This window comes from Solanum verrucosum, unplaced genomic scaffold (assembly GCF_900185275.1).
Source record: "Solanum verrucosum unplaced genomic scaffold, falcon-dt-bn FXZP01000261.1, whole genome shotgun sequence".
In the NCBI taxonomy this organism is placed as follows: domain Eukaryota; kingdom Viridiplantae; phylum Streptophyta; class Magnoliopsida; order Solanales; family Solanaceae; genus Solanum; species Solanum verrucosum.
This window is the reverse complement of record NW_026019969.1, coordinates 6,161,106-6,188,389: the sequence shown is the minus strand read 5'-3', so window position 1 is coordinate 6,188,389 and position 27,284 is coordinate 6,161,106. Positions and strand designations below refer to the sequence as shown.

The 27,284-nt window shown below is 34.1% G+C and overlaps 5 protein-coding genes across 5 annotated transcripts; 1 reads left to right on the top strand and 4 right to left on the bottom strand.

The window, feature by feature from the left end:
* Positions 1-447: 447 nt before the first annotated feature.
* LOC125816112 (ATP-dependent Clp protease proteolytic subunit-related protein 3, chloroplastic) lies at positions 448-5,565 on the bottom strand. Its single transcript, XM_049495705.1, has 6 exons — positions 5,210-5,565; positions 4,414-4,515; positions 2,108-2,230; positions 1,229-1,288; positions 712-808; positions 448-602 (listed from the first exon to the last, which is right to left on the bottom strand). Exons 1-6 carry the CDS (start codon positions 5,492-5,494, stop codon positions 463-465), a joined length of 807 nt encoding a protein of 268 aa, XP_049351662.1. The 5' UTR covers positions 5,495-5,565; the 3' UTR covers positions 448-462.
* Positions 5,566-8,654: 3,089 nt separating this feature from the next.
* LOC125815861 (stress-related protein) lies at positions 8,655-10,618 on the bottom strand. Its single transcript, XM_049495424.1, has 3 exons — positions 10,495-10,618; positions 10,141-10,365; positions 8,655-9,178 (listed from the first exon to the last, which is right to left on the bottom strand). Exons 1-3 carry the CDS (start codon positions 10,531-10,533, stop codon positions 8,762-8,764), a joined length of 681 nt encoding a protein of 226 aa, XP_049351381.1. The 5' UTR covers positions 10,534-10,618; the 3' UTR covers positions 8,655-8,761.
* A 2,873-nt stretch (positions 10,619-13,491) lies between these two features.
* Positions 13,492-15,650, top strand: LOC125815916 (40S ribosomal protein S10-1-like). Its single transcript, XM_049495491.1, has 5 exons — positions 13,492-13,601; positions 13,687-13,735; positions 13,819-14,098; positions 14,217-14,352; positions 15,325-15,650. Exons 1-5 carry the CDS (start codon positions 13,599-13,601, stop codon positions 15,403-15,405), a joined length of 549 nt encoding a protein of 182 aa, XP_049351448.1. The 5' UTR covers positions 13,492-13,598; the 3' UTR covers positions 15,406-15,650.
* A 1,506-nt stretch (positions 15,651-17,156) lies between these two features.
* Positions 17,157-20,615, bottom strand: LOC125816491 (luminal-binding protein 5-like). The gene is made up of 7 exons (XM_049496104.1): positions 20,440-20,615; positions 19,514-19,790; positions 19,191-19,405; positions 18,341-19,063; positions 18,079-18,233; positions 17,878-17,960; positions 17,157-17,765 (listed from the first exon to the last, which is right to left on the bottom strand). Exons 1-7 carry the CDS (start codon positions 20,504-20,506, stop codon positions 17,276-17,278), a joined length of 2,010 nt encoding a protein of 669 aa, XP_049352061.1. The 5' UTR covers positions 20,507-20,615; the 3' UTR covers positions 17,157-17,275.
* A 1,598-nt stretch (positions 20,616-22,213) lies between these two features.
* LOC125816095 (formin-like protein 11) lies at positions 22,214-25,449 on the bottom strand. Its single transcript, XM_049495689.1, has 4 exons — positions 23,802-25,449; positions 23,513-23,703; positions 23,154-23,389; positions 22,214-23,071 (listed from the first exon to the last, which is right to left on the bottom strand). The coding sequence occupies exons 1-4, from the start codon at positions 25,346-25,348 to the stop codon at positions 22,343-22,345; spliced, it is 2,703 nt and encodes a 900-aa protein (XP_049351646.1). The 5' UTR covers positions 25,349-25,449; the 3' UTR covers positions 22,214-22,342.
* Between the last annotated feature and the right edge of the window lie 1,835 nt (positions 25,450-27,284).

Below are 27,284 nucleotides of genomic sequence, written 5' to 3'. Positions count from 1 at the left end.
AATGTCTACTCCAATGAGACTGAGTCAATCATAGATGTTTTAGGGTCCATCTAGTTCCTGGTTTAGCATTGGAAAGACTAATCTTTTCTTCTTTTTTGTAAATATGGTTTTTCAGTACTACCTAAGTACTGACTGAAATACAAATGTTACTAGTGTCAAAAAACAAAACCTCATATTTTTCATAATATCTTTTAGGTAAACAAAAATGTTTATTTGATGGTGAAACTGGCAGCAATTCTTCATTTTTTTATGACGTCATAGTCATTTAACCTTACACAATGTGATGGCAAGGAGGGGTCCCACAATGATACCTTTTTTCAGAATGAAAACAAAAAATCCCACAAAGAAGATTCCATAGTTCCGTTAAATAGAAGGCCGATCAGAATCTAAACAGTAAGTAAAAACAAAGCATTGATCAAAGATTTCATCAACAACCATCATACCCTAAAGCTCTACTAGTCACTACCATGAAGACACATCTGTTTTGTAGATTAAATGGAAGATAACTGAAGAAGACATCACACTAACCTCCTTTGCCCGGATATAAACATCGCTGGCCTGCATTAATCCAGATGATGGTGCACGGGGCTGTTGAATCATGGCTGAAATAGAACATCACCCAAACAACATGAATCATCAAAAAGAAAAAATTGAAAATGAAAGAAAATCCATGCTGTCAAAATTGTAACTAAGAACGAGAAAACTTGACACCTTTGGCATGTGGCATCATAAACCTTTTGCCCTTAGTACCAGCTGCAAGCAATAGACATGCCTGACCTATGGCAGCACCAACTGCTACAGTGTGTATCTGCACGGGTAATTAACAACCTGAGAATCCTAACAAAATCATAAATGGAAAAGTCTGATATATGCTTTCAGAGGTAAACATGAAGCTTAAATTTCAATGTACTTGCTCTGAATGCCTAGAGATTAAGGAAAACAACTAACTATAGATTGTCCCAATTAAGTTTGACACAAAGACTGCAACCGACTTTGAACAAAGCCAAAACTCTCATGCAGATTCAATACAATCACATGGAAAAGAAAAGAAAACTAACTTATCTTTTAACAAAATCACAAGTCAAAATGCCAATGTTGTCTTGTTCTTATCCAGTAAATTTGACTAAAAAAAAAATAAGACCTAGATAAGGAAAAATCCTACATTCTCATGCTAAGATTAAAATGGAACACTTTCTAGCAAGAACTATTTTAGTTGGTGAGAGCTTACCTCGTTTTGAAGTTGCATCATGGAATCATAAATTGCAAAACCTTCTGCTTCCATACCAACCTACATTGATAAAATATCCCAAGATCGGATAATTTGAGCATAACATCGACCCCAACACCAAACACCCATAAGTTCATTTGAAATTTAATAATGCATTTTGTTTTCATACGTATTAACAAAGACCCATATTTTCATCATCTAGAACCATCTAAATAACATAATAAGCTTTTCCATAACTTCAAATTTACATTAATTTATAGTCTTAGTTTAAACTTTATAGTCTTGCACAAATTAACCCAATAATACTCCCCCTGTCTCATGTTACTTGTCCACTTTTCCCTTTACAAGCCTCCTAAGAAATCATAAATAAAAGAAGTATTTTTACTAGTTTACGCTTTAACTCTTATTAATACACTTTATTTATGTGCCTTATCCATCAATACCAAGATTAACAATGGAGGAACTTTACAATCTTATTACTTTCAAAAAGAACTAATTTTAAGGGGAAAATGAGAAAAAAATAAAATTATATCTTGATTTTAATAATCGACAAGTAATTTGGAACAAATACTTTTAGAATGTGGAAAAATAATATGGGATAGAGGGAGTAATAAATAATAATTCAAGTATCTATATTTTTTTATTAAGAAGAACGTACAAAGCATTAATGAGGTCCAAGAAGTCGCACTACACAGTACACATCAATTAGGAAGGGGCAGGTGGGAGTGGTTTTAGGTAATTAATGAGGGCAAAATATGAGAAAATGCAGGGTAAAGGTAACTCAGCAACAACGTGTAAGCATAAACAATGAGATTCCTATAATACTCTATGAGGACTACAGGAGAGAGGCACTGAGCATGCCCCTGTATGAAAACTCACCGTTTCACCATCATCACGGGTAGTCCCAGTAGAATTTATGTATAGATAAATTGGCGCTTTAGGATCCATATACTGTAGGTACATCAACTCTGCAATCACAAGCTCTGTGACTGCTGACACCAACTGAAAAGAAAAATCGTGATTATTTTGTGCTAATGAAGAAATGAAGAGTAAAGGGAAGTTAACTGAACTGCAAATATAAGTAGCAACACACAAGTTGTTGCAAACCAGACTAGAAATTCAGGGTGTCAACATATTTACAATATTCATGTGTGCAAAATTCAATTGCCAAAGAACCATATAACATATCCCAAATGGCCCAAACTTGGGTAAAAATAAAAGTAGTACATCAGATGGAAACTCCAAAAGTCCAAATAATGAAACAAGTAGGTATCAGAGTGTTCAGCTCTTTGCAGATTAAATTAATATGAAGCCATGTAAAAAGACTTCTCCGTTTTAGATAGTTTACCTGCTGTAAAACGCACATAAACCTTAGCTAGTTAAGCCTAAGCCTACTACAAAAATTTTGCACGCCAAAATTAAGATGGTCATTTGTACCTCTAAATCAAGTAAACAAATAAAGACACATAGATTGACATGGTATGATCAAAAACATCTGGGCATGTTGCCTTGAGTAATTAACAATAAATCATCTTTTACATGGTTTATGTTTCTTTTACAATATAGTTTCTGATGTAAACCAGATAACCATGAGCATCCCTGTCACCAGAACTTACAGCAATGAACCTATGATGACAAATATAGTACATTTATCAACTGGGAATGTTAGCATTATCCTCAAAGTAAGATGAAGTTAACTATTAATAAATTTAATTTTAGTAGTATAATTACAAGGTCTTGTGACCTTTTCCTTGGGCCTTGTGTTTTTTATAAGCCATAGGAACACCCCTATCTTTACAAGAGGGAAGGTATGTATACACACTACCCTTCCCAGACCCACTCGTGGGATTACACTGTGTTTATGTTTGTTGTAGACTTGTAGTTGTTGTTGTTGTTGTTGTTGTCACGGAATGCAAAACTATGTCTCCATTTAAGAAAAATAAACACATCTTGTAATAATCCAACAAGGAAAATAGGATAGTTGAATGGGACAAAATTAAGTATTCTAAAGTAGCCGACGCGTCTCACATTTTTCTTTTCTCTTGGAAAGGCGCCTTCAGATAGGGCATGAGAACCTTGTTAATAAAATGGAACAACACATACAAGAGACCCCAACTAAAGCAGAAAGGTTGCGCTGGAGAAACAAAGTAGTTTCTTTGAAGATCTAACAGCTACATTATACATATTGGGATGACAATGTCCAATACAAGCATCTCAAAGAAGTGTCTAATTTACTAAAGAGTTATGTGGGTATTAGTAATGTAGGGATCAGTTGTGAGGGAATCTACGTATTAGTAATGCATGTATTAGTTATTCAACCTTCTATCATGCATAAAATAATACATAACTTGTGCATGTATAAGTTATGCATCCTTTTAAAAACAAAATCAAACACAATATTAATTTTATACATGAATAATCTACCTCTTTAACTAGCTACCAAACGTGGTACTCCCTCCGTCCCATCTTATGTGGCACTTTTCGAATTTTGAGATTCAAACAAGTTTATCTTTGACCGTAAATTTTTCATAGATCTTTTTTTAACATTTAGAATTATCAATTATTATGACTTATTAGTACTTTTTACGTAGTTTACAAATATATAAATTTCATTTCAAATAAATTGAAAATTTCATGCGCAATCATATCCCAGTACGTAGACCATAGATCATCCTGATTTTACCAGCTTCAACAACATCGCGTGCACCAGCCAATTCTCTCCTTCCATCGATCTTGAGGAATCTTCTCGACACAAAATAACATTACATTCACCATTCAATACAAGGATACCAACCAAGAAGTGCCCTTTCTCATCAACACATTTCTTATTTGGCTTTTTATGATGACTGCTAGCAAACAGAACAAAGATGGATGCATCCAAAGTTGTCAAAGGCAAAAAGCATGGAGAAAGATCAAGTATCTGTAGGGACTTTAGTTATATAATTTTTTGTAAGAACATGATTTTTATGAGGAGAAAGAGTGGAACTTGGAAGGGGCAGCAAATCTACCAGAGAAAGAACAACAAGGCATTAAAGCACAAGAATGAACTAGGATAAGATGGTAGAAGGAACAAGTTGAATGTTAGCCTTTATTTCCAAACACCTACTTATGCCAAAACGTTGCAAAAGTCACTAATAAGCACAGGGTAACTCAGAAAATATCAGATGATGAAGAAGATGACATACCGGCATGCCAATATAAACTATTCTACCATGGAGCAACATAGAGGGCAAGTCTGGTGGAGGTGTACTGGCTCTGTGCTCATTGTATGATACTGATCTCTCCACCTAATTCAAATAGCAAAAACAGACCAAACAATACCCATCAGAATATAATTAAAACAAAAACAACAAAAAAGCTTCTGATACATTATTAATTTGCTTTACATATAATCAGTAAAATTAAAAGGGAGGAGAACAAAATCAGCCCAAAACTAAAATCGAAATGAATTCAAATCACACCAAATGAATTCAGTTCAGAACAGACTCCTAACAACATAAGCATCCTATTGCAGCCGCTTCTTTCCTAAACAATCTCTAATAAAATCTACAAAAAAATTGATAGAAAATTAAAAAAAATGCTGTCCGAAAAGAAGAGAATGTGAGGGTCAATAGTCTGAATCTATACAGAGATTTCTTATTCTCTAAAAAAAATTACATATCTATGAAATACATAAATAGCAGAGTACTCTAATTGACAGCTTCCTTTCGTCATTCTTTTTTTCTGATGGTGGAGAAATCTCCGAAAGGTTCACGGCGTATGGTTGGATACTCAATAGATAACGGTCCACTCATCTACCCTTCTCCACTCAAATAGACAAGGTACAGTGGCTTGCGTTAACACATTTTTTTTAGTTAACAATAATACTCAGAAAATATTTGAAATCAAAGAAGACCGTTCTACTATATTGCCAACAAATTGGGAGTTGGGACAGAGACTAACTATTAAGTATTTAAGCCAATGAAAAAATCAACTACATACCTGAGCAGGAGTAGCCATGAGCTTAGGGGAGTCGTAAATGTCCAAAAATGGCGGCATATCAGAATTTTGAGGCCGAGAGAAGAGTGCGTCTGGATTATTTGCAGCAACAGAGGCAAGCTTACTTAGAAATGGGTCCTTAGGGTTAAAAGGAGGCATCGGAATGTTTGAACTGCTATTGCTATAGGCTGCACAGCGAATGTTGAAGCTACGGTGTTTCAGCGTCATCGATGAAGACGAAGAACATGGAATTGAGGACGCCATGGGCAACCGCAAGCACGTGGCCATGATTTCTCCACGGATGAATTTTGATTCTTCTGGTCTCTTTCAACGGAAGCTTGAAAGGAAGAAACTGAGCTCTAGAAGTATAACCAATGAGGATGGGGAATTTGGATAGTGTGACTTAATCAGGTCGGGTCATGAGAGATCCGACCAGTCCATGTATCGGAATGGGCTTATAGCTCATGCCGTTAACCTGTGGTCGATAATGGGCTCTTAATTACCATTATTATAAGAAAAAAATTACTTAACTTCTTAGAAACTATATTTATCAAACGGATAATTTCATTAAACTATTAAACACAGTGATACTAACGTTTTTTTCTTTGCTGATGGATACAGCTCGGTTGAGGTAGTTTTTGGTGATAATATAAGTGCATCTCATAAAATACAAGTGTGATACACTCAAACACAACAACATACAAGTGCTTTTAGGGATAGTTGGGGAGTTTTTAGCGATGATACATGTGTATCTCATAAAATATAAGTTTGATACACTCAAATACAGTGACATATACAAATGTATATTTTTTTTTGTTCCTCACTCGGTATTCGATACTCACATGGGGTCCGACTAAATACGAATTCGCTCCAAAAAGTCCCACATTGGGAGTAAAACACTCCTAGGTATATAAATTGTAAGTTGCATGTGTAGCATTTTCGGGTGTGTTGAAGAATTGAAGTGCACTTGCTATATGTGCTCATATAGAACGGGATACAATATATTTTGCTTGGATATGGTGTATTCAATTAAATTATACGTATTAATACAACTAAATTGAGCAAACATATAAATCCAAATATACTTCAAACTATAATTATTTATAAAAACTCTCCCTCTTTTCTTTTTTTTTATAATATTTTGGTCCAAAACATAAGAACTCAGCAACTAAGGGTGTGTTTGGTATGAAGGAAAATATTTTCCGGAAAATGTTTTCCAATTTTCTCATGTTTGGTTGGGTTAAATGTTTTGGAAAATGTTTTTCAAATCAACTCATTTTCCTCAAATTTAAGGAAAATGACTTCCCTTCAAAACTTTAGGAAAACATTTTCCAAAACTCTCTTCCAACTTCCAATTAAAAAAAAAATTGTTGAAAAAATCAATTTATTTTGTCCCTACTCTCAAACCAGACCCCCAAAAAAAAATAAAAATTTAAAGCTTGTTTTTAAATTCAATTTTTTTACCCACCCTCACCCCTACCCCTACCCCCACCCCGTCCCAAAAAAATATTAAAAATTATTTTTAAAAGATATTTCTAATTTCAATTTTTTATTTTTTATCCCCACTCACTACTCTTGCCCCCTCTCCCCCCCTCTATCAATTTTTTCTATTGTTTTTAAAAAATATTTTCAACTTCAATTTTTTATTTTTTCATCCTGATCCTTGATCACCCACGCCTCCTCCCCGGCCTGCCCCCCCTCCCCCCAAAAAAAAAATTGAGTTTGTTTTAAAAAATATTTTCTACTTCAAAATTTTATTTTTTTCACCCCTACACTCGATCCCCCCCAACTCACCCACCCCCTACTCGCCACCCCTACCCCAAAAAAATAAATTTAAGTTTGTTTTTAAAAAATATTTTCAATTTCAAAATTTCATTTTTTCACCCTACCTTGACCCCCCTCACACACCTCCTACCCAGCCCTCCACCCACCCCACCCCTACCACCCCCCTCCCCAAAAAAAATTTAAGTTTGTTTTAAAAAAATATTTTCAACTTCAAAATTTCTTTTTTTCACCCATACCCTCGACCCCCCACCCACCCACCTCCTACCCAGCCCCCCACCCCCCAAAAAAAAATTAAATTTGTTTTTAAAAATATTTTCGATTTCAAAATTTCATTTTTTCACCCATACCCTCGACCCCCACCCACCCACGCCCTACCAGCCCCCCCCCCAAAAAAAATAAAAAATTTAAGTTTGTTTTTAAAAAATATTTTCAATTTCAAAATTTCATTTTTTCACCCCTACTCTCGACCCCCCCACCCCCTACCAGCCCCTCCCCACCACCACCACCACCATCCCAAAAAAAAAATTAAGTTTGTTTTTCAAAAATATTTTCAATTTCAAAATTTCATTTTTTTCACCCCACCCCCTACCAGCACCCTCCCCCTCCACCACCCCCAAAAAAAATTTAAGTTTGTTTTTAAAAAATATTTTCAACTTCAAAATTTTATTTTTTCACCCCAACCCTCGACCCCCCCACCCACCCCCTACCAGCCCCCAAAAAAAAAAATTAAGTTTGTTTTTAAAAAATATTTTCAACCTCTACCCTCAACCCACCCCCTACCCCCCCACCCCACCCCCAAAAAAATTTAAGTTTGTTTTTAAAAAATATTTTCAATTTCAAAAATTATTTTCTACCCTAGTAAAAATAAAAGATATTTCGCAAAAAAAAAAATCATTCATAAATCAAACACTAAAAATCTTTTTCGGAAAATATTTTCTACTCACCAACCAAACATGAGAAAATAAGTCAAAAATCAACTTGTTTTCCAGGAAAACATTTTCCTTCCTACCAAACACACCCTAAATTTTATTTATTTATTGGAGTTGTGAGATTTCACACCCTTGCCATATAACAACAAAAACTAACTTTTATTTATTTATTGAAGTTGTGAGATTTCACACCCTCGCCATATAGCAACAAAAACTAAAATTTATTTATTTATTGAAGTTGTGAGATTTCACCCTTGCGACATAGCAGCAAAAAAAATGTTACCCGTCTCGTTTGATACTACAATTTAGACTATCTTCGAATCCATCTACAAACACATTCTTCACAAACTATCGTCTTGGTGAGCAATCGCTCCAATGGATACACTTTAGTCTTTTGGAAGAAACATATTCTTCATAATCCTAAAAAAATAAAAGAATATAGTTTTTTTTGGGAGGATGATTGGCCCATGAAAATATCAAATATTAAGTAACAGGACTATATGGTTTCTTCAATAACCCATCATTCTACGTTCTGAAAAAATCCCAAATTTACAAGTGAAGTTGTCTCCCCTTTGTAAAGGCACTTTGATAGTCTTGAATGAATGAATTTTAATATAGAAACTGAAATCTTACAAAAAATATTGCTTATGTTGATCAGAGACTCGCCCGAAGGGCAAAAAAGAATTCCCAAACAACAATGAAGACCGAATAGGCAAACACACGATATACTTCACACAGTAAACAAATAACAACTGTTTCAAAGCACTCCAGATCATATGGAGAACCTCACATAGAACAAAACTACTACTTATGAATCATTAAGTAAACCAGCAGGTCCTTCTTAGCTGGAAGCCACAGGCTGAGTACTGAACACCTTAGCAATCTTCTCTGTAGGTACCAATGGAAGATATGAAGCAACCTTGTATCCCTTCTCTGCTGTTTGCTGAACCATCACATTGTATTTCTCGGAATAGTAAGCAGCTGTTGGAACAACGGCTTGAGTGACTTTAGGAACAATGGGAAACCTGTTGAGAGAGAACCAAGCTGATGCAGCATATTGCTCGGCCATTGGCTCGTACTTGGTGTAAAGTCCCTTGGCAGTGGGCTCATACTTGGCATACACTGTTTTAGCAAGTCCTGATGCAGCTCCCATCACACCAGCACTTTTGACATCAGCTGCAACAGAACGAGCAGCTGCAGGAGCTTGCTTGACCATAGGGGGAACACGAGTCTCAATCTGACGAACAGACTGATCAACCTGCAAAAATGGTTGAATTCATGTCAATCACATATGTCTTTATGGTGCAGAACTTCAAAGCTACAACCCAATAAATGGTAAGGGAACTGATCCAAGATCCAAGAGGTTTCAACAATTTGACTCGATGTTTGTAATAAAAACTTGGAGCATTTCAACGAACTGTAGGATAGACATAGACTAATATGATATTTAACTACAAGATATGCAGTGCCATTAGCTCTATGTTTCAATCACACCCTGCCCCTATTTTCACATAAGGAAAAGCTGTGATATACTTTATACATCAGTCTAAGATTATTATCAGATCCACTGACCACCATTATGTACATACATTAGACACCTGAATGCCCCCAAAACAAAGGCAATCTGCACCACAACAGCCCTAGATTTTACAACATTTGGCGAAATCTGAAAAGCATTCCCATTATGAGATCCTTTGATGGGGAATTGTACGCAACGGATTAACAAGATGTGAATGTTTTTTAACTAAGGCTGTGTCTAACAACAGAAGCTCACCACCAACAACCAATACTTCATCACCCTTTAACATCCAATCCTAATCATATACGCTAATTCAATCTCTTCCAAGTGCACATGCCAGAAAATGAATAAATTAAGTCCATAACGTCTAACCTATCCAAAATACACCCCAAGTAATTTTTGCTGCAATCCATGAAATTCATAGAATAGATTTGACTAGTACAAAACTAGCAAATTTCAAGTTTCTATTTCAAAAATGCGGATTCAGTATTATTGTCATGACCCAAGAACATCAACAAACATCAGGACTTCGATAACAACACCATGAAACTAATCAATCCAGAAAATGTATGTTCCAATTGTGAAATAAAATATAGTAATAACAAAAAATGTAGAATTTCCATCTCAAAAAGTGAACAATAATGCAATTCAAATACATTTTAAGAAATAAAATTCCATTGCAATCATATAAGGAATTATACCTTGCGGTCGACAAATTTGAGTACTTCGACGGGAACATCATGAAATTTATCATAAACAGGGCCAACCACGGTCTTGACGGTGCCTTCAACAGTCTGAACACCAGGCTTCAAGGGACCAGAATTCTCTTTAGCGTAACCATACACCTTCACCACACAGAGCGCCGCATGAATCATCGCCACTTGTAAGAATTCCAAATACTTCAATTTTTCTTCCTCAATCTGAGCCTTCATCACAGAATCAAATTAAAAAAACACAAATCAGACAAAAAAAAAGGCAAAAATTTCATCAAATCAAAAATCGATACAAACAAGAAACCAATCGAAAATGAAGATTTAATTTGAAATTCAAATTACCATCTCGGGTTGTTGAGGCTTAGGGTTTGTTTCGGCCATGATAAAAAGATCACAGAGATTTCGATATGAACGAAGAATCGCAAATTGAATAAAAGTTATGAAGAAAACGTCGATTGGGGTTTTGTGTTTGGTTAGCGTTCAGCGGAGGGGCTTATATAGTACGGGGGGCACGCATGTCAAGGAGAGCGGATGGGCAAGGAAACTTAACCTCGTGGCCAATGAGAAACCGGCTTTCTTTATTCCGTAATTTTGTGCTATTTTAGCTCTATTGCGTGAAGGTGGTGGACTTTGCTGACTACTTGTTGGCTAAGTCATTTGTGAAGTATTTATTTTAATTTATTATTTGCCCTTTTCACCATCTTCTAGAAGTCGAGCTAAATTTAATATCATTGGTCCATTCATATGAAATCATGATGATAAAATGGGGGAAGAAATATGAAGTTATGATTTTAAATTGTTTGAACATGTGATTTGGGATTAGGATTTGAAATTTAAATTTTTTAAAAAAAAATAATTAAAATTTTAAATCATGATTTTAATATTTTTAAAATGTAATTTTCACTTGTTAATTTATATTTTATAAAAAAAACTCATCATTTTAAATTTTTTAGAATAATTTATTACAGTGTAAAAAATTATCCATATTAATTGAGTATAGATTTTTACTTGAATCCAAAATATATTGGAAGTAAACTTTTTATCTTTCATAAAATAAAAACTAGATTGTATGTATACTAGTTTCTTCAAAATACACTAATAAAATTAAACCTAATATGTTATTATATTGTTTGTAATTAATTTCGTACTAAATTGCTAATGAATAAGAAAACTAATGATTTTAGCTTAGCGTTTAATTTGTGCAGTTTGATTTGCATTTCGATTTCACCCTTTCCATTAGTAGAAATGTTATTCATGTGATCCTAATTCATTGAAGAGGATTAATAGTAATAACAATATTGTTTGAAGGGTGCAAAACATTAACATCATCAACTTTGACCATCAACGAAAAGAAAGTTTAAAATAATTATTAAACTAGATATACAACTTTTTCTTTTTTTAATAGAGAGCGTTTTATTTTAAATATTATTTTTTTTTTAGAAATTTAATTTTAGTTAAACTTCAATATGAGTATTGAATACAAGATGAAAATAATTTTTTTTAAAAAAACATTTAGTAATCTGCTTAAATAATCAATAGGAAAGCCCCATGCAGAAAGCTTGTAGTCCTATGTTCAATCTCAATTTTCACAAAGAAAAATGCAAAATAAATTGTCTCCCACTTAAATTACATATATGAAGTCACCAACTAGCCGTCTTTTTTTATCATTCCTTATTATAGCAACTTTTATGTGGAATTATTGCATATTTATCTTCATTCATCAAAACACCATAAAAAGTATATTTAAATTATTAAATTTGAAAAAAGAACTTAAAGTCCATCCTTAATGTTGATACTCTCAAATTTAACAAATGCACAAAATGTGTTAATTCTAATTTGAAGGTGGGTGTTCAAATATCTTGTTGAGAACATAGGGGTGAAGCTTATGCTGAATTTTGAGCTTACTTGGAGTTGATTTGAAGAGTTATTGTCTAGTTGATTTTTTAAGTTTATGCATCAAATAAATTGAGTTGACGTGTAATGTATGTTTCCGTTGTATATATATATACATCTTCTCTATATTCACATATATTTTGTATATCACATAACAAAATTTTGTATTATGTATTGTGAGACATGATATACATTGTTATATATATGTTTTAACCATATTGATTTTATATATGAATTTCGACTCCAAAACCATCATAGGCCTCCTTAAATTTTATATGTAATTTCATTAAGGTGTGTTTTTTCAAGAGAATTTCGATTACACTAACTAAAAAAGCAACTATTCAATCTATTTCTTTTTAGTATATATTAAGAGAACATTACTCTTTATATGTAATATTTTTTTTTCATTTCAATGATTCTCATATCATGTTCAACGTAATAGGATTTGAAAGACATTTAAGTACATTTCATATACTTTTAGTTTAAGATAGTAACATTTAATTTTTTTTATTTTTTTTTTGTATATAATCAAACTAAGAGATATAAAATGACACGTAATGATTATCATATTATTTAGTCTATTAGTAAGTAATTATAAAAATATTATTTTGTGTTGGATATTTTTAATTTATGGCTTTTAACGTATAAGTTACTTTAAAATAATTATTCCAAACGACCCCTCAATATGATCACATTGATACTTTATTTTTTCCTTAATTTCTCTTAATATTTGTAATCATGCTTTTATTCTTTACATATATTTTTTTCCCTAATTATAACTTTATCCTGTATTTTTTGTGTGTAACATTATAAATTTATTCTTCAAATTATTGATATGTGGCCTCTCTTCTTTTTGCAATTAAAAATTATCATGCATGTTTAATGAAAAATTATTTGCCTCTTATAAATATATCCAAATATCATATTTATCAAAACAATATAGGGTAATACAATATCATAAATTATGAAGCATAGTGTAACAATCATCCAAACAAGCTCTTAGGGGTTGTTTAGTAGTTGATTTGATAGTGAATTATGCTGGTATTAATTATGCATAAATAATAGTATCATATATTTGATAGCCGATTAAGAAGTAATTTATAAAGATATAAAAGTAATTAGGTGTTTGATTTGCGATTTACAAACCTAACATAGTTAATACTCCTATAAATTATGAGAGAAAATATGTATTGTTCTATACCAAAAATAGAAAATGAAATAATCTAACTTAACTTTACCTAACTAATCATATACATCAAAAAATATAAATAATTTTTTTTACAACTAATCCTTGGCTGCATAACTCAAGTCTCTAACCATCTCATCTGTTTCTGTATTAAGGATCCACCAAGTATCATGGGCCAGCATTATCCACATTCTTCTATGGGCCGTTTAGGGCTTCAACTTGAACTAAGAAAAGCCCACTAAGATTCCAAACCTATCATATAAAACGTCGCAAACTAGGGTTCAAGGACAGAAAACTTTGCTGCTGAAATCGCTGGAGGCAACTGTGTGATTTCTCTCACAACTTCCCCAATCTTCTTCCAGCAGCCATGGTATTTTCTCTTCCTCTATCTGCATCTATGGAGGCCTTCTGTTTTCTATCGAAGTTTCTAATTCGAATTTGTCAATTTTTTTCAGATTATCTCAGAGAAGAACCGTAGAGAGATCTCCAAATACCTCTTCCAAGGTCAGTATCTTTATCTCTTATCTTTTTCTGTACGTCATTTCGTAAGTTTCATTTTATGATGTGATTTTTTGGTGTTGTTGTAGAGGGAGTGTGCTACGCGAAGAAGGATTACAACTTGGCCAAGCATCCGTTAATCGATGTGCCAAATCTACAGGTTATCAAACTGATGCAGAGCTTCAAATCTAAGGAGTATGTTCGCGAGACATTCGCTTGGATGCACTACTACTGGTACCTTACAAATGATGGCATTGAGTTCCTCAGGACTTATCTTAACCTTCCATCTGAAATTGTCCCCGCTACACTGAAGAAATCGGCTAAACCCCTTGGTCGTCCCATGGGTGGCCCTCCAGGCGATCGTCCACGGTAATTACCTTTTCAGTATGATTGATTAGTTTGAAATTGAGTTTTTTGCGAGTTCTAATTGATTTTCGTTGTGTATTTGTTCAAAAAAATAATTATGGATGTGCTACTGGTTTTGCAGTGGACCACCAAGGTTTGAGGGTGATAGGCCAAGGTTTGGCGACAGAGATGGTTACCGTGCTGGACCTAGAGGTCCACCTGGTGAGTTTGGAGGTGAGAAGGGTGGAGCTCCAGCTGACTACCAGCCTGCTTTCAGGGTAATTGCTCTTTTCTTTTAAATCCTGAAGCATTTTTTTTACTTTAGTTAGCCTAACAATTGTATTTATGAGCATTGTTTTCTTGTTGTTTGAAGTAAATAGACTATGTTTCTGTTGATTGAATAAGAATTATCTATTTATTCTGTATTTGTTGAAAGGAAGTGTGTTGATGCCACTGAAAAGTGTCTGAAATAGCTCAAACAAGCTTCCGAATTCTAACAAAATTTCCTGAAGTTTCCCTTTTGAGATTCAAATGAGTTTTTCAGTGTTCCCTTGGTATAAAATGGAGTCATCATATCTATCAGCTGCAGCATCTAGATGTTATCATTTTGTTGTTGGTCTTGTTCCCGGTTAGTGCATATTTTAGTTGCCAATTGAAACCTATAACTTGGAGTAACCTAATTTATCCAAAGATCAACTTGAATTCGTTGGTCTATTGCTTGACTTTCATTCTACCTGTCAGTATGTTATTTGCTTCAGATTAGTTGTTGCCTATAGCTAAGTTGCTCTGACTCCGTAAATGTTGCCGCACCATTGTTGGATCCCCTAATAAAATTCACTACTTTGGAAGAGTCCAAGCAATATTAGGTCTATAGAGATATTAGTCAGGGAAATACAAAAAAGCAGAGAAGTGAGTTGCTGATTGTTGATTTGGGTTCTCCTATGTACTGCCTTATTTGGGTTTTGTAGTCCCGTGGGAGAATCTAGCTGTCACAAGTGAGCTTCATCTGTTAAGTAAAGTATCTTTGGTCTGAATGTCAGTAATCTGCTACATTTTTCTTCTCAGTAGGGTGTTGTCTTTTAGAAATATTATTGTCTTGATACCTGAGTTTTGTTTTTCTTCACTTCATTGGTGCGTGAATCATCATTAAGTTGTGTTGGCGATACTTTGGTTCATGAGAAAGTATCTTGGATCAAATATCTTTTGTGTTATTTCACCCAATTTTAAACTATCATGTTAACACTTTATAGGGTTCTGGTGGAAGACCTGGATTCGGCCGTGGATCTGGAGGTTTTGGTGGCGGTGCACCTACTAGTTCAAGCTTCTCTTAGATTCCTGCCATCTTAGACTTAGTGGTTGTTTCAATTTTGAAATCAGATGTTGAAATCACTTTGGATTTTCATTTTCTTGTTAAAACTTAATATTCCAAGCAGGGTAATTTTATCTTTGTTGATCTTTAGAGAACTATAAGTTTTGTTCTGTTCCTTGTTCGTTTGTGTCTTTTGAGATATACTTTCAAGTTATTCCAATGTGACATTATCAGGTACTTTATATATTGTTGATGGTTTTAATCCTACTCCCTGTTAAATTATGAATGATATGAAATTGTACCATTACTGAGTTATTTTGGAGATGCCAGTCTTGCGATAGGCTAAGGATTTTTTCGTTGGCTGTTCCTTTTCTCTAGTGACACGGCAATATGAAATTGTTGAAGGATCAAATTGATAGAATTTGTGTTTTGTAAATATAGTTTCAATGTTTTTCGATATTAGTTTGTTCATTAGTTTTTCGTATTATCAGAGTTTACGGTAGAAAAATGTTTTGGTATTTGGTAATTTCCGAGTGCCAATAGCTACTTCTGTGTCACTGAATTGCATGTTCAATTGCTGTACTCAATAAGAGGCTTACCTCATAAGGTCTTCAATAAAACCTGGTAATATAAATTTTTAGGTCTCCTTTTAAAACATTTTAGTTCTTCCACAACACTAATTCAAGTTTCTACAGATCACACAAAAATACAGTCCTTGGTAATAGTATATTAGTATTATTGGAAAAGGGTCAAAATTGCCCTGTACTATGTGAAATAGATCACTTATACCCTTCGTTACATTTTGGGTTAAAAAATGCCCCTGCTGTTATCCTAAGAGACCACAAATACCCTCAAGAGTTAACACCTCAAATTTTTATTGGCGTGGCAAGCCACGTGGGACTAATCCTTCCACCTAGCGTTGCCAACTAGGATTCATTACAAAAGAACTAGACCTTTAGCGGCAACAACAGTCTCCACAAAAGCCCAGAAAACCGTCACTAAAAGTTTTTAACATTAAATTCTAATTTTGTGTTTTTTTCTTCATTGTTTTTAAAAAATAAAAAATGATATCGATTAAGTAGGAGTTTGAAGAAACTGTATGTATTATTTTTATGTCATATGTAAATGTATAAAATGTACAATGATGCATTATATAGTAGGAGATTTGAATCGAGAAGTAATTTTGATGATTTTTCGTAATAATATTGTATGTTTTTAATATTGATATTGCAAGTTATTTATTTTAGAAAATTAGGTTGTAATAAAAAATAAATTATCATATTTTTTTGTTGAAAAAATAGGTTTTACTAGCGAATGGTTGTTGGAGCCTTAGTCGCCACTAAAAATCACTCATAACCTTTAGTGACAATATTTTGGGAATTTGTGGCGACTTTGTCGCCCCTAAAGGTCAAGTTCTTTTGTAGTGAATCTTAGTTGGCAATGCTTAGGTGGAGGGATTAGTCCCATGTGGCTTGCCACGTCACTAAAAATTTAGGGTGTTAACTCTTGAGGGTATTTGTGGTCTCCTAGGATAACAACGGGGGTATTTTTGATCCCAAAATGTAATGGAGGGTATAAGTGGTCTATTTCGCATAGTTCAAGGGCAATTAGGGGCAATTTTGACCCTTTTCCGTAGTATTATTATGTAAACTAATAAACAAATTGGTTTTCTATTTAACTCAAGAGGAACAGTAGTGTTATGCGTTAGAACCAGTTGAGCGATTCAAACAAACTGAAGAAAAGAATGCGGGTGAAAATAAAACTAGTAAAGAGTCAAATTAAATGGCCAAGTTTACTCTACAATCTTAAAGGGTAAACAACAAATGAAAAATGCAAAAAGAAAAAGGAAAGCTACTCATGAATGCAAAAATACAAAATATAGTGTGTTCGCTCTATAATTCATCATAAGCCTCCTCCTCCTCATCTCCTGAATTTGCAGAACTTGCACCACTCTTCTCATAGACCTTCTTTATGACAGGATTGCATACATCTTCCAAGTCTTTCATCTTCTCATCATAGTCTTCTTTCTCCGCGTTTTGATTATCATCCAACCACTCTGTAGCTTCCTTAAGAGCGTTCTCTATCTTCTTTTTGTCATCAGAATCAATCTTCTCTGCGAGCTTGTCGTTGATTGTGTTCTTCATGTTGTAAATGTATGTTTCGAGCTTGTTCTGAGCATCCACCTTCTCCTTTACCTTTCTGTCTTCCTCTGCAAACTCCTCCGCCTCCTTCAACATTCTATCGATTTCTTCCTGGCTTAGACGCGACTTGTCACTAGTGATGGTAATAGATTTCGATTTCTTAGCTGCTTTGTCTTGTGCTGTTACATGTAGAATTCCATTCTCATCAACCTGAAAAGTCACCTCAATTTGTGGCACTCCCCTACAAAAGATTTTAACATTATGTACTTGGATCAGAAGTTCCAAAGCTCATGAAAATGATATTAAAGGTTTTTTTCCTTCCTTATAGCTACTTCTCATTCATCAAAACTTACCTTGGAGCAGGTGGTATACCAGACAAGTCGAAGCTTCCAAGTTCACGACAATCCTTCGTTAAGCTCCTTTCACCTTCATATACCTAAAGGATATCCATAAGATTGTGTTAATTCTTATTTCCAACATGTAAGAACAATGACCAACTATAGTTCAGACTTCAGTCTGATGCCAAACAATTGCGGAAATTCTAGCAATGTTACCTTAATTGTTACAGATGTTTGTTGGTCTTGATAGGTGGTGAAAACTTGGGTTTTCTTGACAGGTATCCTACTGTTTCTTGGAATCAACTTTGTCATAACCCCACCAACTGTCTCAATTCCCAGACTTAGAGGAGTTACATCAAGCAACAAAAGATCTGAGAAAAAAATAATAATAATGTCAAAACCATGTTATGCAAACTAAAAAAGAAACACAACAAAAAATGCTTCTGTTATATCAGAGGAAAAAACATAAATTAGTTACCTTTGGTCTCTTCCCCTCCTTCACCACCAAGGATTGCTCCTTGTATTGCTGCTCCGTAAGCTACAGCTTCGTCAGGATTAACACCCTTGTTAGGTTCTTTCCCATCAAAGAAATCCTTCAAGAGTTGCTGCACCTTTGGAATTCGAGTACTCCCACCAACGAGCACGAGTTCATCAATATCCGTCTTCTTCAAGTTTGCATCCTCTAATGCCTTCTTGACTGGACCCATTGTCTTCTTGAACAAATCCATGTTCAACTCCTCGAATCTCGCCCTTGTTAATGGCTCGGAGAAGTCAATACCATCAAAAAGAGACTCGATCTCGATACGTACTTGGTGCTGGTTACTTAAGGCCCTCTTGGCTCTCTCACATTCTCTTCTAAGCTTTCCAAGAGCTTTCTTGTCATTACTAATATCCTTGCTATATTTCCTCTTGATCAACTTGATGAAATAGTCCATTAGTTTGTGATCGAAGTCCTCTCCTCCTAAGTGAGTGTTACCATTTGTTGCTAGGACCTCAAAAACACCATTATCAATGCTAAGTATGCTAACATCAAATGTGCCACCACCAAGATCATACACCAAAATGTTCTGTTCTTTCCCTTTCTTATCCAATCCATAGGCTATAGCAGCCGCAGTCGGCTCGTTTATTATCCTAACTACATTCAGCCCTGCTATGGTACCAGCATCCTTGGTTGCTTGCCTTTGTGCATCATTAAAATAAGCTACATATGAACCAAATAACTCAATCAACAACAACAAAAAAAGAGAACAACTTTTTCAGGATCAAAGTTATAGCAATTATGTGAAAATACATGTTATTGATATCTTTTTAATGTCGTTTAAGTTTACCTGGAACGGTGATGACAGCGTGCTTAATTGATTTCCCTAGATATGCCTCAGCTGTTTCCTTCATTTTCTGCAAAATCATAGCACTAATTTCCTCTGGGCTAAACACTTTAACGTCGCCCTCTTTAATCTTCACTTCTACATAAGGCTTGCCATCTTTGTTCACAATATTAAAAGGCAACATTTTGATAATTTTCTGAACTTCCGGATCATCAAACCTACCAAAACAACACCGACAAAATCAAATCAGAACACCAAAAATCACACAAGCTCCACAATACAACTTTCACAACAAAACAATTTTTTTTAGCTGATCATAAACTTACTTCCTTCCAATAAGCCGTTTAACATCATATATAGTCCGTTCGGGGTTAAGAGCTGCTTGGTTCTTTGCAGCTTCTCCAATTAACCTCTCTGTATCAGTAAATGCAACCCATGAAGGGGTGATTCTGTTTCCTTGGTCGTTCGCTATGATCTCGACATTGTTCTCACCTTTGTATACACCCACACAAGAATATGTTGTCCCTAGATCAATTCCAATCACTGTTCCAAGATTCTGTTTCTGTTTTTTCTCAGCAGCTACTGTTACTCCTAAGCAAAACTCTTCCAGAACATTTTAAAAAACAGTCAGCAGCTGCTCATCATGCAGTAAAATTCAACTTATCTTTGAAGAACAAGAAAAAGCAATCAGAAATATGAAGAATCTAACTACAAATAAATATATCAGGAAAATTGAGACTATTTCAACAAAAAAACTATAACTTTACAGGAAAACCACTGATTTATATGGGAAAGTCTCTATTTTTACTACCTCACAAGATGAAAACAGAGAAGATAAATTGAAAAAAACATTAGTATGCAAACAAATTATCTAGTTCTAACTCAACCCCAAAAGTCAGTTCATATTATCCAAATAATTCATATAAGCAAACCACCCGTCCAATTCCTACATTACTTTAACCCACTTTAACACCCCATGGAACGGGCCCAAACGAGACAACCCTACGCTAATACCTAACTCAACCCAAAAGTTAACTCACGAGAGCAGAATTGTCCAAGTTCATATAAACAGAGAGTCTCTTCCCAACCAAAGTGGGGACTTTAACCCACCCTAATAATTTCAACAATATATAAAAACAAACTTGTGCATGTATAGCAATACCCAAACAACAACAAAAGTAAAATTAAGAAGTAAAAGGAGGCAAAAAAACAAGAAAACTTGTAAAGGTAATAAGAGTAATTAGATAATCACCTGAAGCAAAAAGAAGCAAAATCAAGAATGCTAAGTTCTTGAAATCCTTTGAACGTCTCATTCTCATTAATTCTCCCTTGATTGATGAATTCTTGATTATTGAGGCTATTTAAAGTTGAGAGTTGTGAGTGAATTTTTAGTTTGATGACATAAAACTAGAGTGTTCTCTCCAATAGCAGAAGTTGATATGCTGTTTCTTGCTTCAATAATATTTTACACATCAATCAACCAATTACCATCAAACACGTGGGTACCCGTTCGGTTAATGAAAGTCCCCGAATGTTCTTGATTTATTGAGCACCAACGATAATATAAAAATATATATAAAGCGCTTTCTGTTTGCAACATTCTATTTATAATAAATAATAAGAAATTAAATTAAACTAGAATTAGAAAATCTATTTTATATGAATTAGGATAACAAATTCTAATTGAACATCAATTAAATAAATACAAAAAATAATAAATTCTTAGCAACTTACGCTTTCTACTCCAACTTTAATTCCGGTCCTCAATCGATTAAAGGGTAGAACTCCGTATCAATTCCTATTTAGGATTACTTTTTCTTTTTATCAATTTGGTGAAATTATGTTTTTATAATTCATTCTCAAAAATATTGTTAAATATGTTTTTTATTCAAATTTTTTTTTTGTGTATATTGCTGGCTGCTTGGCGCACTCTTTTTCACTGATAATAATGATTAAACATTTGTCACTATAAAAAAAAAAAGGTTTGATGAGAGTTTTAAAACAAAAGGTGGAAAAGAGAGATATATTAAAGTAAAAAATAAGGATATATGATGTTTTTAGATCAAAAGATTAAAAAAAGAGAGGGACATTTGTGAACCATTTTCACATGGGTATTTTTTATTTTCTTGAATTTTAAAAATATTGCAAACACAAGCTACCAACCCAAGTTCTTCATTATTTGGTTAATTTTTTTTTGTTATTATCCCCAAATACTTTTAATACTTCCCAAAATAAGCTCATTTTGCATATTGATCAAACGTGATAATTATTTTGCTATTTTTGACAAAAAGATGATCTAAGTAGGCGTTTGGTCATGTTTTATTATGAATTTTGGAAAAAAAGAAGTTAAGTGAAATGATATTTGAAAATTGAAAGTTGTGTTCAACCACAAATACAAATTAGAGTTGTTTTTAAATTTTTGTGAGTAGTTTAAATGGAAAAAAGTAAAAAAAACCTTTTTATTATTTTTCAAATTCTTGGAAATTTTATAATTCAACTTCAAGCGTGATTAAAAAAAAAATTTGGCCAAACATATTTTTTGGGAATTCAACCCTAAAAATATGTAAAAAATTAAGGCCACTCCTAAATATAGCTAAAGATGGCGATCTTTTCTGTTATCTAGTTGAAGCTGCTGAGCTATTTTTATTGATGTTGAAAAAGGAGTCAATATTCTTCTTGTAAATACAAATTCTGCATTGACAACTAAGTCTATGAGTGCATGTCAGAAATCAGAAATCCTTATTAAGATAAAGTGGTTAAATGATGATGTCTACTCTCTACTTCAATTGGCCTCTAGGAATCTCAATCCTTCCATTTCAGAAAGGGGAATCTCAAATCTTGATTTTGTACCTTCTGATTTGGTTACACTTGTTGAAAATATTTGAAAATGTGATTTTCAAAATCCAATCAAATTTCGTAGTCAAACAGATAAATCTGATCCAAAATCATATCGCCAAACGCTAGCACAAGATGGATTGATTTTGCCACCTTTAAAGGTTTGGTTACCACATTTGATGACCTTATTGTGTACACTGTTATTCATTATGACTACAAGTTATTGAGGCCAATAACTTTTGAATTCTTGATACAAAATCTTACACAATAGTTGAAAATTGTTAAAAGAAGAAACATACAAAAACTATTAACACACAATCCTATCTGAATGGGGCTAGAGGGTTAGGACTATTAGGTGTTTTTGAGCTTCTAAGCTCTTTGCATACATGATCTAACATGTTCAAGAAATCTCTCACAATGACGAAAATCCGGAGAGGGTTGGATTCATCTTTGCTTACATTTCCATGGAAGTATTCTGTGACTTCTTTAACACGTAAAAGAACTCCATTCTCGTCTTCCTGTAATTCCTTTAGGTTCCTTTCTGCATAATTCAAGAATGTTGTCATTGAGTGCACAAAGTTACCATTATTTTCAAATGGAGACAAGTCATTTGTTACTAATGCTTTTATCTTGTTCATTTCTTCTGATAGATCTGAGACTGAGGTTGCTATGACATCCAAGTCCATTGTGGCTGTTTTCTTGACATTGAATAGCTCAGTGCCTAGACCAGAAACAAGATCAAGACCCATCCTTTTGTAATCTTCCTCTCTGTCTGCAATAGTTTTAATCTTGCGTCTCCCGTCTATCTTTCCCATGATGCTTTGTGAGACCTTCAAGCCTTCTGATCGAATGATTTCTTGAACGACGAAATGAAGCAATGTGGTTTTTCCATCAGTGCCTTTTACGTCGGATAGCTTAAGTAAGGCATCAAGTTTGAATGCTCTGGCTCCTCCTCTTATTGTCCCAATGTTCATCCTGTTTCCAGTTTTCAACACTGCTTCTAGCAATTTTAAGAACAGTCGACTTGATCTGAGTTCCTTGCAGGCCTCCTGAGAGAGTAAAATGTTAACTTTAGTCATTATTATCAGATGAAAAGTGAGAAAAGCTACTTTTTTTTTTTTGGTTAGTTACCTCTAGCATTGAGAAAGATTTTTTGAGAAGATTAACTTCATCATCAAATGTCTCGCGATAAAGCATGGCTTCAATTCTCAAGAATGCAAACGGCACCTTAAGCATTGCCATTACAAACTTCTCTGCTGACCCTAGTTCATTGATGTCTCCTTTATAACTTGACAGTTTGTCCTCTTCTTCTTTAGTAGGTACCATCTTAGCCAGAGCCTCCAGTTGTGGCAAAAACAATCCGTCTCCTATTAGGAAGACGTTGTAAGAGACGATGACACTTAATCTTATTAATTCCATGAGGAAATAGAATAATGTGCAGATAAGTTGACACAATTCTGCAAAGGGAGATGAAAGTTAGAATTGCTTACCTTTTATTAGTGCTTCAGAAACTTGTTCTACAGTCACACCCAAAGCTTTGGACAGTATGCTTATGTTTTGTAGTCTTTTAGGCTCAAGAACATGCTTGCTTGGAGATGGAGTTTTGCTTTTCCCTTCATCAATCTTCATAGAATTGTGTAGATTGTAGCCGAAAAGCGACTCAATCATTTCCTCATCAAATCTGCTCCACGAACATAAATTTGTAAATGGACTGAACTGATAACGAAAATAAGGAATAATAATATCTAACCTTAAAGGAGAAAAATGAAACACTCTTACTCGAACGAGCTTGGTCTGAGCTTGTCCCAAACAGTTGATCGGTCTGGTGCAGCTCTTACTTTGTCCCAGTGAAGTGGTTTCAATTTTGGGAGTGGACTTCCATCTTTGCCTAATGCCAATTGTTGGAAAGGCAAAGACGGTGGAGGGGGCGGGCCTTTTGAAAGACTAGTACTTCCACTTGCAAATGGTGGAGGACAAGGTGGAGGTGGAATTCCTCCAGTAGGCTTAGCCTGATTTGGAGGTGATTGTAACAAATCATTTTCCAAAGAACTATCTGAATTTCTAGTGGATGATTCAATTTGCAATGAAGCATGACTCAAAACTTTCGACTTCATTTTCACTGAAGAAACTGTAGGCCTACAAGGAGATTGAGTTGGAAATGTAGGCAAAGGAGGCGGTGGAGGTGGAGGCAGTGGGGGTGGAGTAGACAAGTGTGTTGAGGAGGATACAGAACAAGTTAAGGTTTTTAATTCATCTTGAGGCATAATTTCTGAGGTATCTATAAGACTACCAGCTGAAACATTGGATAATCTATTACTAGACGAACGCGAATTACATAAAGAATGGAATATTTCTTCATCATCTGATGAATGAACTTCCTCAGGAACTATTTTGTCACCACTGGAAGAGTTACAATCATTGATATCACACTTCATTGAATCTGCACTTTCATAAACACAGACAATTTCTCCAACACCTGAACAATTATCATCATCAGGCATTGACACACTGATTTCCTCTTCTTGTTCATCTTTCTCACTCAATGTATTGTTTGCTATGTTTTCATTTGAGTCAATTTTTTCAATTACAGAACTTTTATTTAGACAAATCGATTCCGATGATTCGAGAGCAACTTCTAGTGAATCAAGGTAAAAAAGGTCAGGGCCTGGATCAGAAGTTACCTTTTTCACTGAATTCTGAGAGCTACCATACCTTGATCTACATACACTTCCTGCTTCACTGCTGAACAGTGACACTGATCTAGTTGATTTCTTTCTTTGTTTCTTGAACTTTTTGAAGCCCCAAAAAAGGGCAATAGCACACAATACAGTTGAAATCCCAGCAGAAACAAGAACAGCTGTTAAAACTCTAGTACTCCTCCCTCTTCTTTTCACCCTTACCCTGTGTGCAGCTGGGATAAAGGGATGGTGATGAGAATGTGGATGAGGATGCCGATGAACTCGTGGCACCGGCGAAGGAGCTGGAGCTTCAGGGGCAATCGATGGTGATGGAGAAGGTGAAGGTGATACTGCAAAATATGCAAAATCACCATTTCTTGGACTAAACCTCCTTAGTCCAAGCAAAGTTCTGAACTTTTCCACAATCAAGATTTGCTTCCCTCCATAGATCTTTCCAATTGGACTTTCATTTCCATCCCCATTTCTAACCATATAATGTATCTCTTTAAAGCCATGAATACTATTCAAGTACTTTGCAGCATTCAATGAGACATCCCTAACCAAAATATGTGTACAACAGAAAGATACAAGAATGAAGGTGATGATAAAGAGAAAATGTAAAAGAATCCTAAAACCATGATGACCCATTTTCTTGAAACAAAAATCATGAAAGAAATCATCAACCTTTATGCAAATATAAATTCAACCCAACATTCTTTTTAATTTTTCTTCTCTGTTATTAAAAATGTAATGCACCAAAGAGAAAAAAGAAGAAATCTTTATTGCTACTCCAAGGAACCCCTGAGTTGTGGCAGTTGTAGGTGTACTGGACCTTCTTTATTTTCTCTCTGTTACCTCTTTTCTCTCTCCTCTCCTTCCATTAATTCTCCCTGCTGAATACTGTTAATAGTAGTACATCATTTTTCAATAGTACACTTATGTTCTTGCTTACTTTTTTGAGTTTTTGTCTTTATGTCTTTTATCTTCTCTAGTCACTAATAACTAAACAACCAAGAATCAAGAATCAAGAAAAGACCATGTTTTTTTTTCTTGATTTGCATAATTTCAATTTAGTAAAACAGACCAATGGGTATTTTGCATTTGAAAAACTAAGGTTTTTGAAGCTAAAAAGTTGTAATTTTTCAATCTAAAAATGTGGTAGGGTAGAAATTGGTTGGACTTGCCTTACATCATAGGAAGGTGACAATTTATTATGTGTAAGAAAACGAAACAGAAATCGTCCATCACTTTCTCATGTGATCCTCTCACATAGATACATTTTTATGAAAATAAATTAGATATTTATGTTGTGATAAAAAGATTCAAGGAAAAAGTTAGATTCTTATGCTGCATTATTTTATAGAGATTATAAGCTGCTGATCTCTATTACTATTAAATCACAGCCGTCATACTTGACACAATTATCTCCAACATTATCACAATGTTGGGACTTACTTCTTTTGCAGTCAATTCATTAACACTCTTTTTTCTGTCATGTAAAAGTTTTCTATCATTTCTTAATCTACAAAAAGTTCATTTATCCAATTATTTTTTATCTGCAATATATGACACATTCTTTTTCTAGTTTGTTCCAAATTAGAAAATGATTAACTAAGCATTTCACATTTTATTCTTAATGAAATTTTTTTATAAAGCCACGAATGTTATGACAAACATGTTTAGGGTCATAAGTTTCAAAAATTTATACACGCAAATATTGTACAAGTTTTAAATATCTCATTTATATATTTTTTAAGTCTTAATTCAAACTATGTCACATAAATTGTAATGGAGAGTAATACTCCATGCGTCCAATAATAGTTGTCCACTATACTAATTTAGGATGTCCAATAATATTTTTCCTATATATGAAATCAATGGATAATTTTACACTTAGTTCCTAGTTCCTAATTTACTCTTATCATTAATCATAGTTATTTATTTATTACATTTTAAAGATATTGTATTTATTAGTATATTCAAAGGGTGGTATATTATCATTCTATTTATAGTTTTTTAAGAAGTGCGCAAAGTCAATAGTGGACAAGTATTGTTGAACAGAGAAAGATTATTAAGTAAGGAAAGATGTGTTGCGTACTACCTCCAAGATGTGACCTAATGGTCAATGAATTTAGTTGAGAATCATGAGCTCTTAGGTTCAACCCTAGCATAGACAAAAAAAAATACTAGCTGATTTCTTTTCATCTGTCTTAATCTTCGTGGACAGAGTCACCTGATAGCTATTGCTGGTGAGAGATTGCACGGTATCTTGTGAAATTAGACATGTTACACGAAAGTTGACTCAGACATCATGATCGTTAAATAAAAAAAAGTGTTTTATAAGTAAGAAAAAATAGTATCCAATGTGCAAGGCCATATGTCCTTTTCAAGGTACACTTTTTTTGTTAATTGATTAGTTAATTACAAAAAGTACTATATGTAATATAGGTTTGACAATGTAACATTTTGAATAATAAATGCTAAAAACTTTTTTTTTTGTTTCTTATGTTGTGCCAAACCACATGGAGTGGTGAATTGTAATAGAGAAAACCAAATGGCCGCTTGTAACCGACAACAGTGACAT

Bases quoted from the DNA above. Each gene is read 5' to 3' on its own strand.
- LOC125816112 (XM_049495705.1), bottom strand. From the start codon at position 5,494: ATGGCCACGTGCTTGCGGTTGCCCATGGCGTCCTCAATTCCATGTTCT. The intron at 4,516-5,209 runs GTATGTAGTTGA...TATTTGAATTAG, and splicing joins TCATGGCTACTCCTGCTCAG to GTGGAGAGATCAGTATCATA. The intron at 1,289-2,107 runs GTGAGTTTTCAT...TTATCAATGTAG, and splicing joins CCCGTGATGATGGTGAAACG to GTTGGTATGGAAGCAGAAGG.
- LOC125815861 (XM_049495424.1), bottom strand. From the start codon at position 10,533: ATGGCCGAAACAAACCCTAAGCCTCAACAACCCGAGATG. The intron at 10,366-10,494 runs GTAATTTGAATT...TCTGTGATGAAG, and splicing joins AGCCTCAACAACCCGAGATG to GCTCAGATTGAGGAAGAAAA. The intron at 9,179-10,140 runs GTATAATTCCTT...CCATTTTTGCAG, and splicing joins TCAAATTTGTCGACCGCAAG to GTTGATCAGTCTGTTCGTCA.
- LOC125815916 (XM_049495491.1), top strand. The intron at 13,736-13,818 runs GTCAGTATCTTT...GTGTTGTTGTAG, and splicing joins CTCCAAATACCTCTTCCAAG to AGGGAGTGTGCTACGCGAAG. The intron at 14,353-15,324 runs GTAATTGCTCTT...AACACTTTATAG, and splicing joins ACTACCAGCCTGCTTTCAGG to GGTTCTGGTGGAAGACCTGG.
- LOC125816491 (XM_049496104.1), bottom strand. From the start codon at position 20,506: ATGAGAATGAGACGTTCAAAGGATTTCAAGAACTTAGCATTCTTGATT. The intron at 19,791-20,439 runs GTGATTATCTAA...ATGTTCTGGAAG, and splicing joins TTTGCTTCTTTTTGCTTCAG to AGTTTTGCTTAGGAGTAACA. The intron at 18,234-18,340 runs GTAACTAATTTA...TTTTTTTCTCAG, and splicing joins AGGAGGGGAAGAGACCAAAG to ATCTTTTGTTGCTTGATGTA.
- LOC125816095 (XM_049495689.1), bottom strand. From the start codon at position 25,348: ATGGGTCATCATGGTTTTAGGATTCTTTTACATTTTCTCTTTATCATC. The intron at 23,704-23,801 runs GTAAGAGTGTTT...TTCGTGGAGCAG, and splicing joins CTCAGACCAAGCTCGTTCGA to ATTTGATGAGGAAATGATTG. The intron at 23,390-23,512 runs GTAAGCAATTCT...TCTTCCTAATAG, and splicing joins TTCTGAAGCACTAATAAAAG to GAGACGGATTGTTTTTGCCA.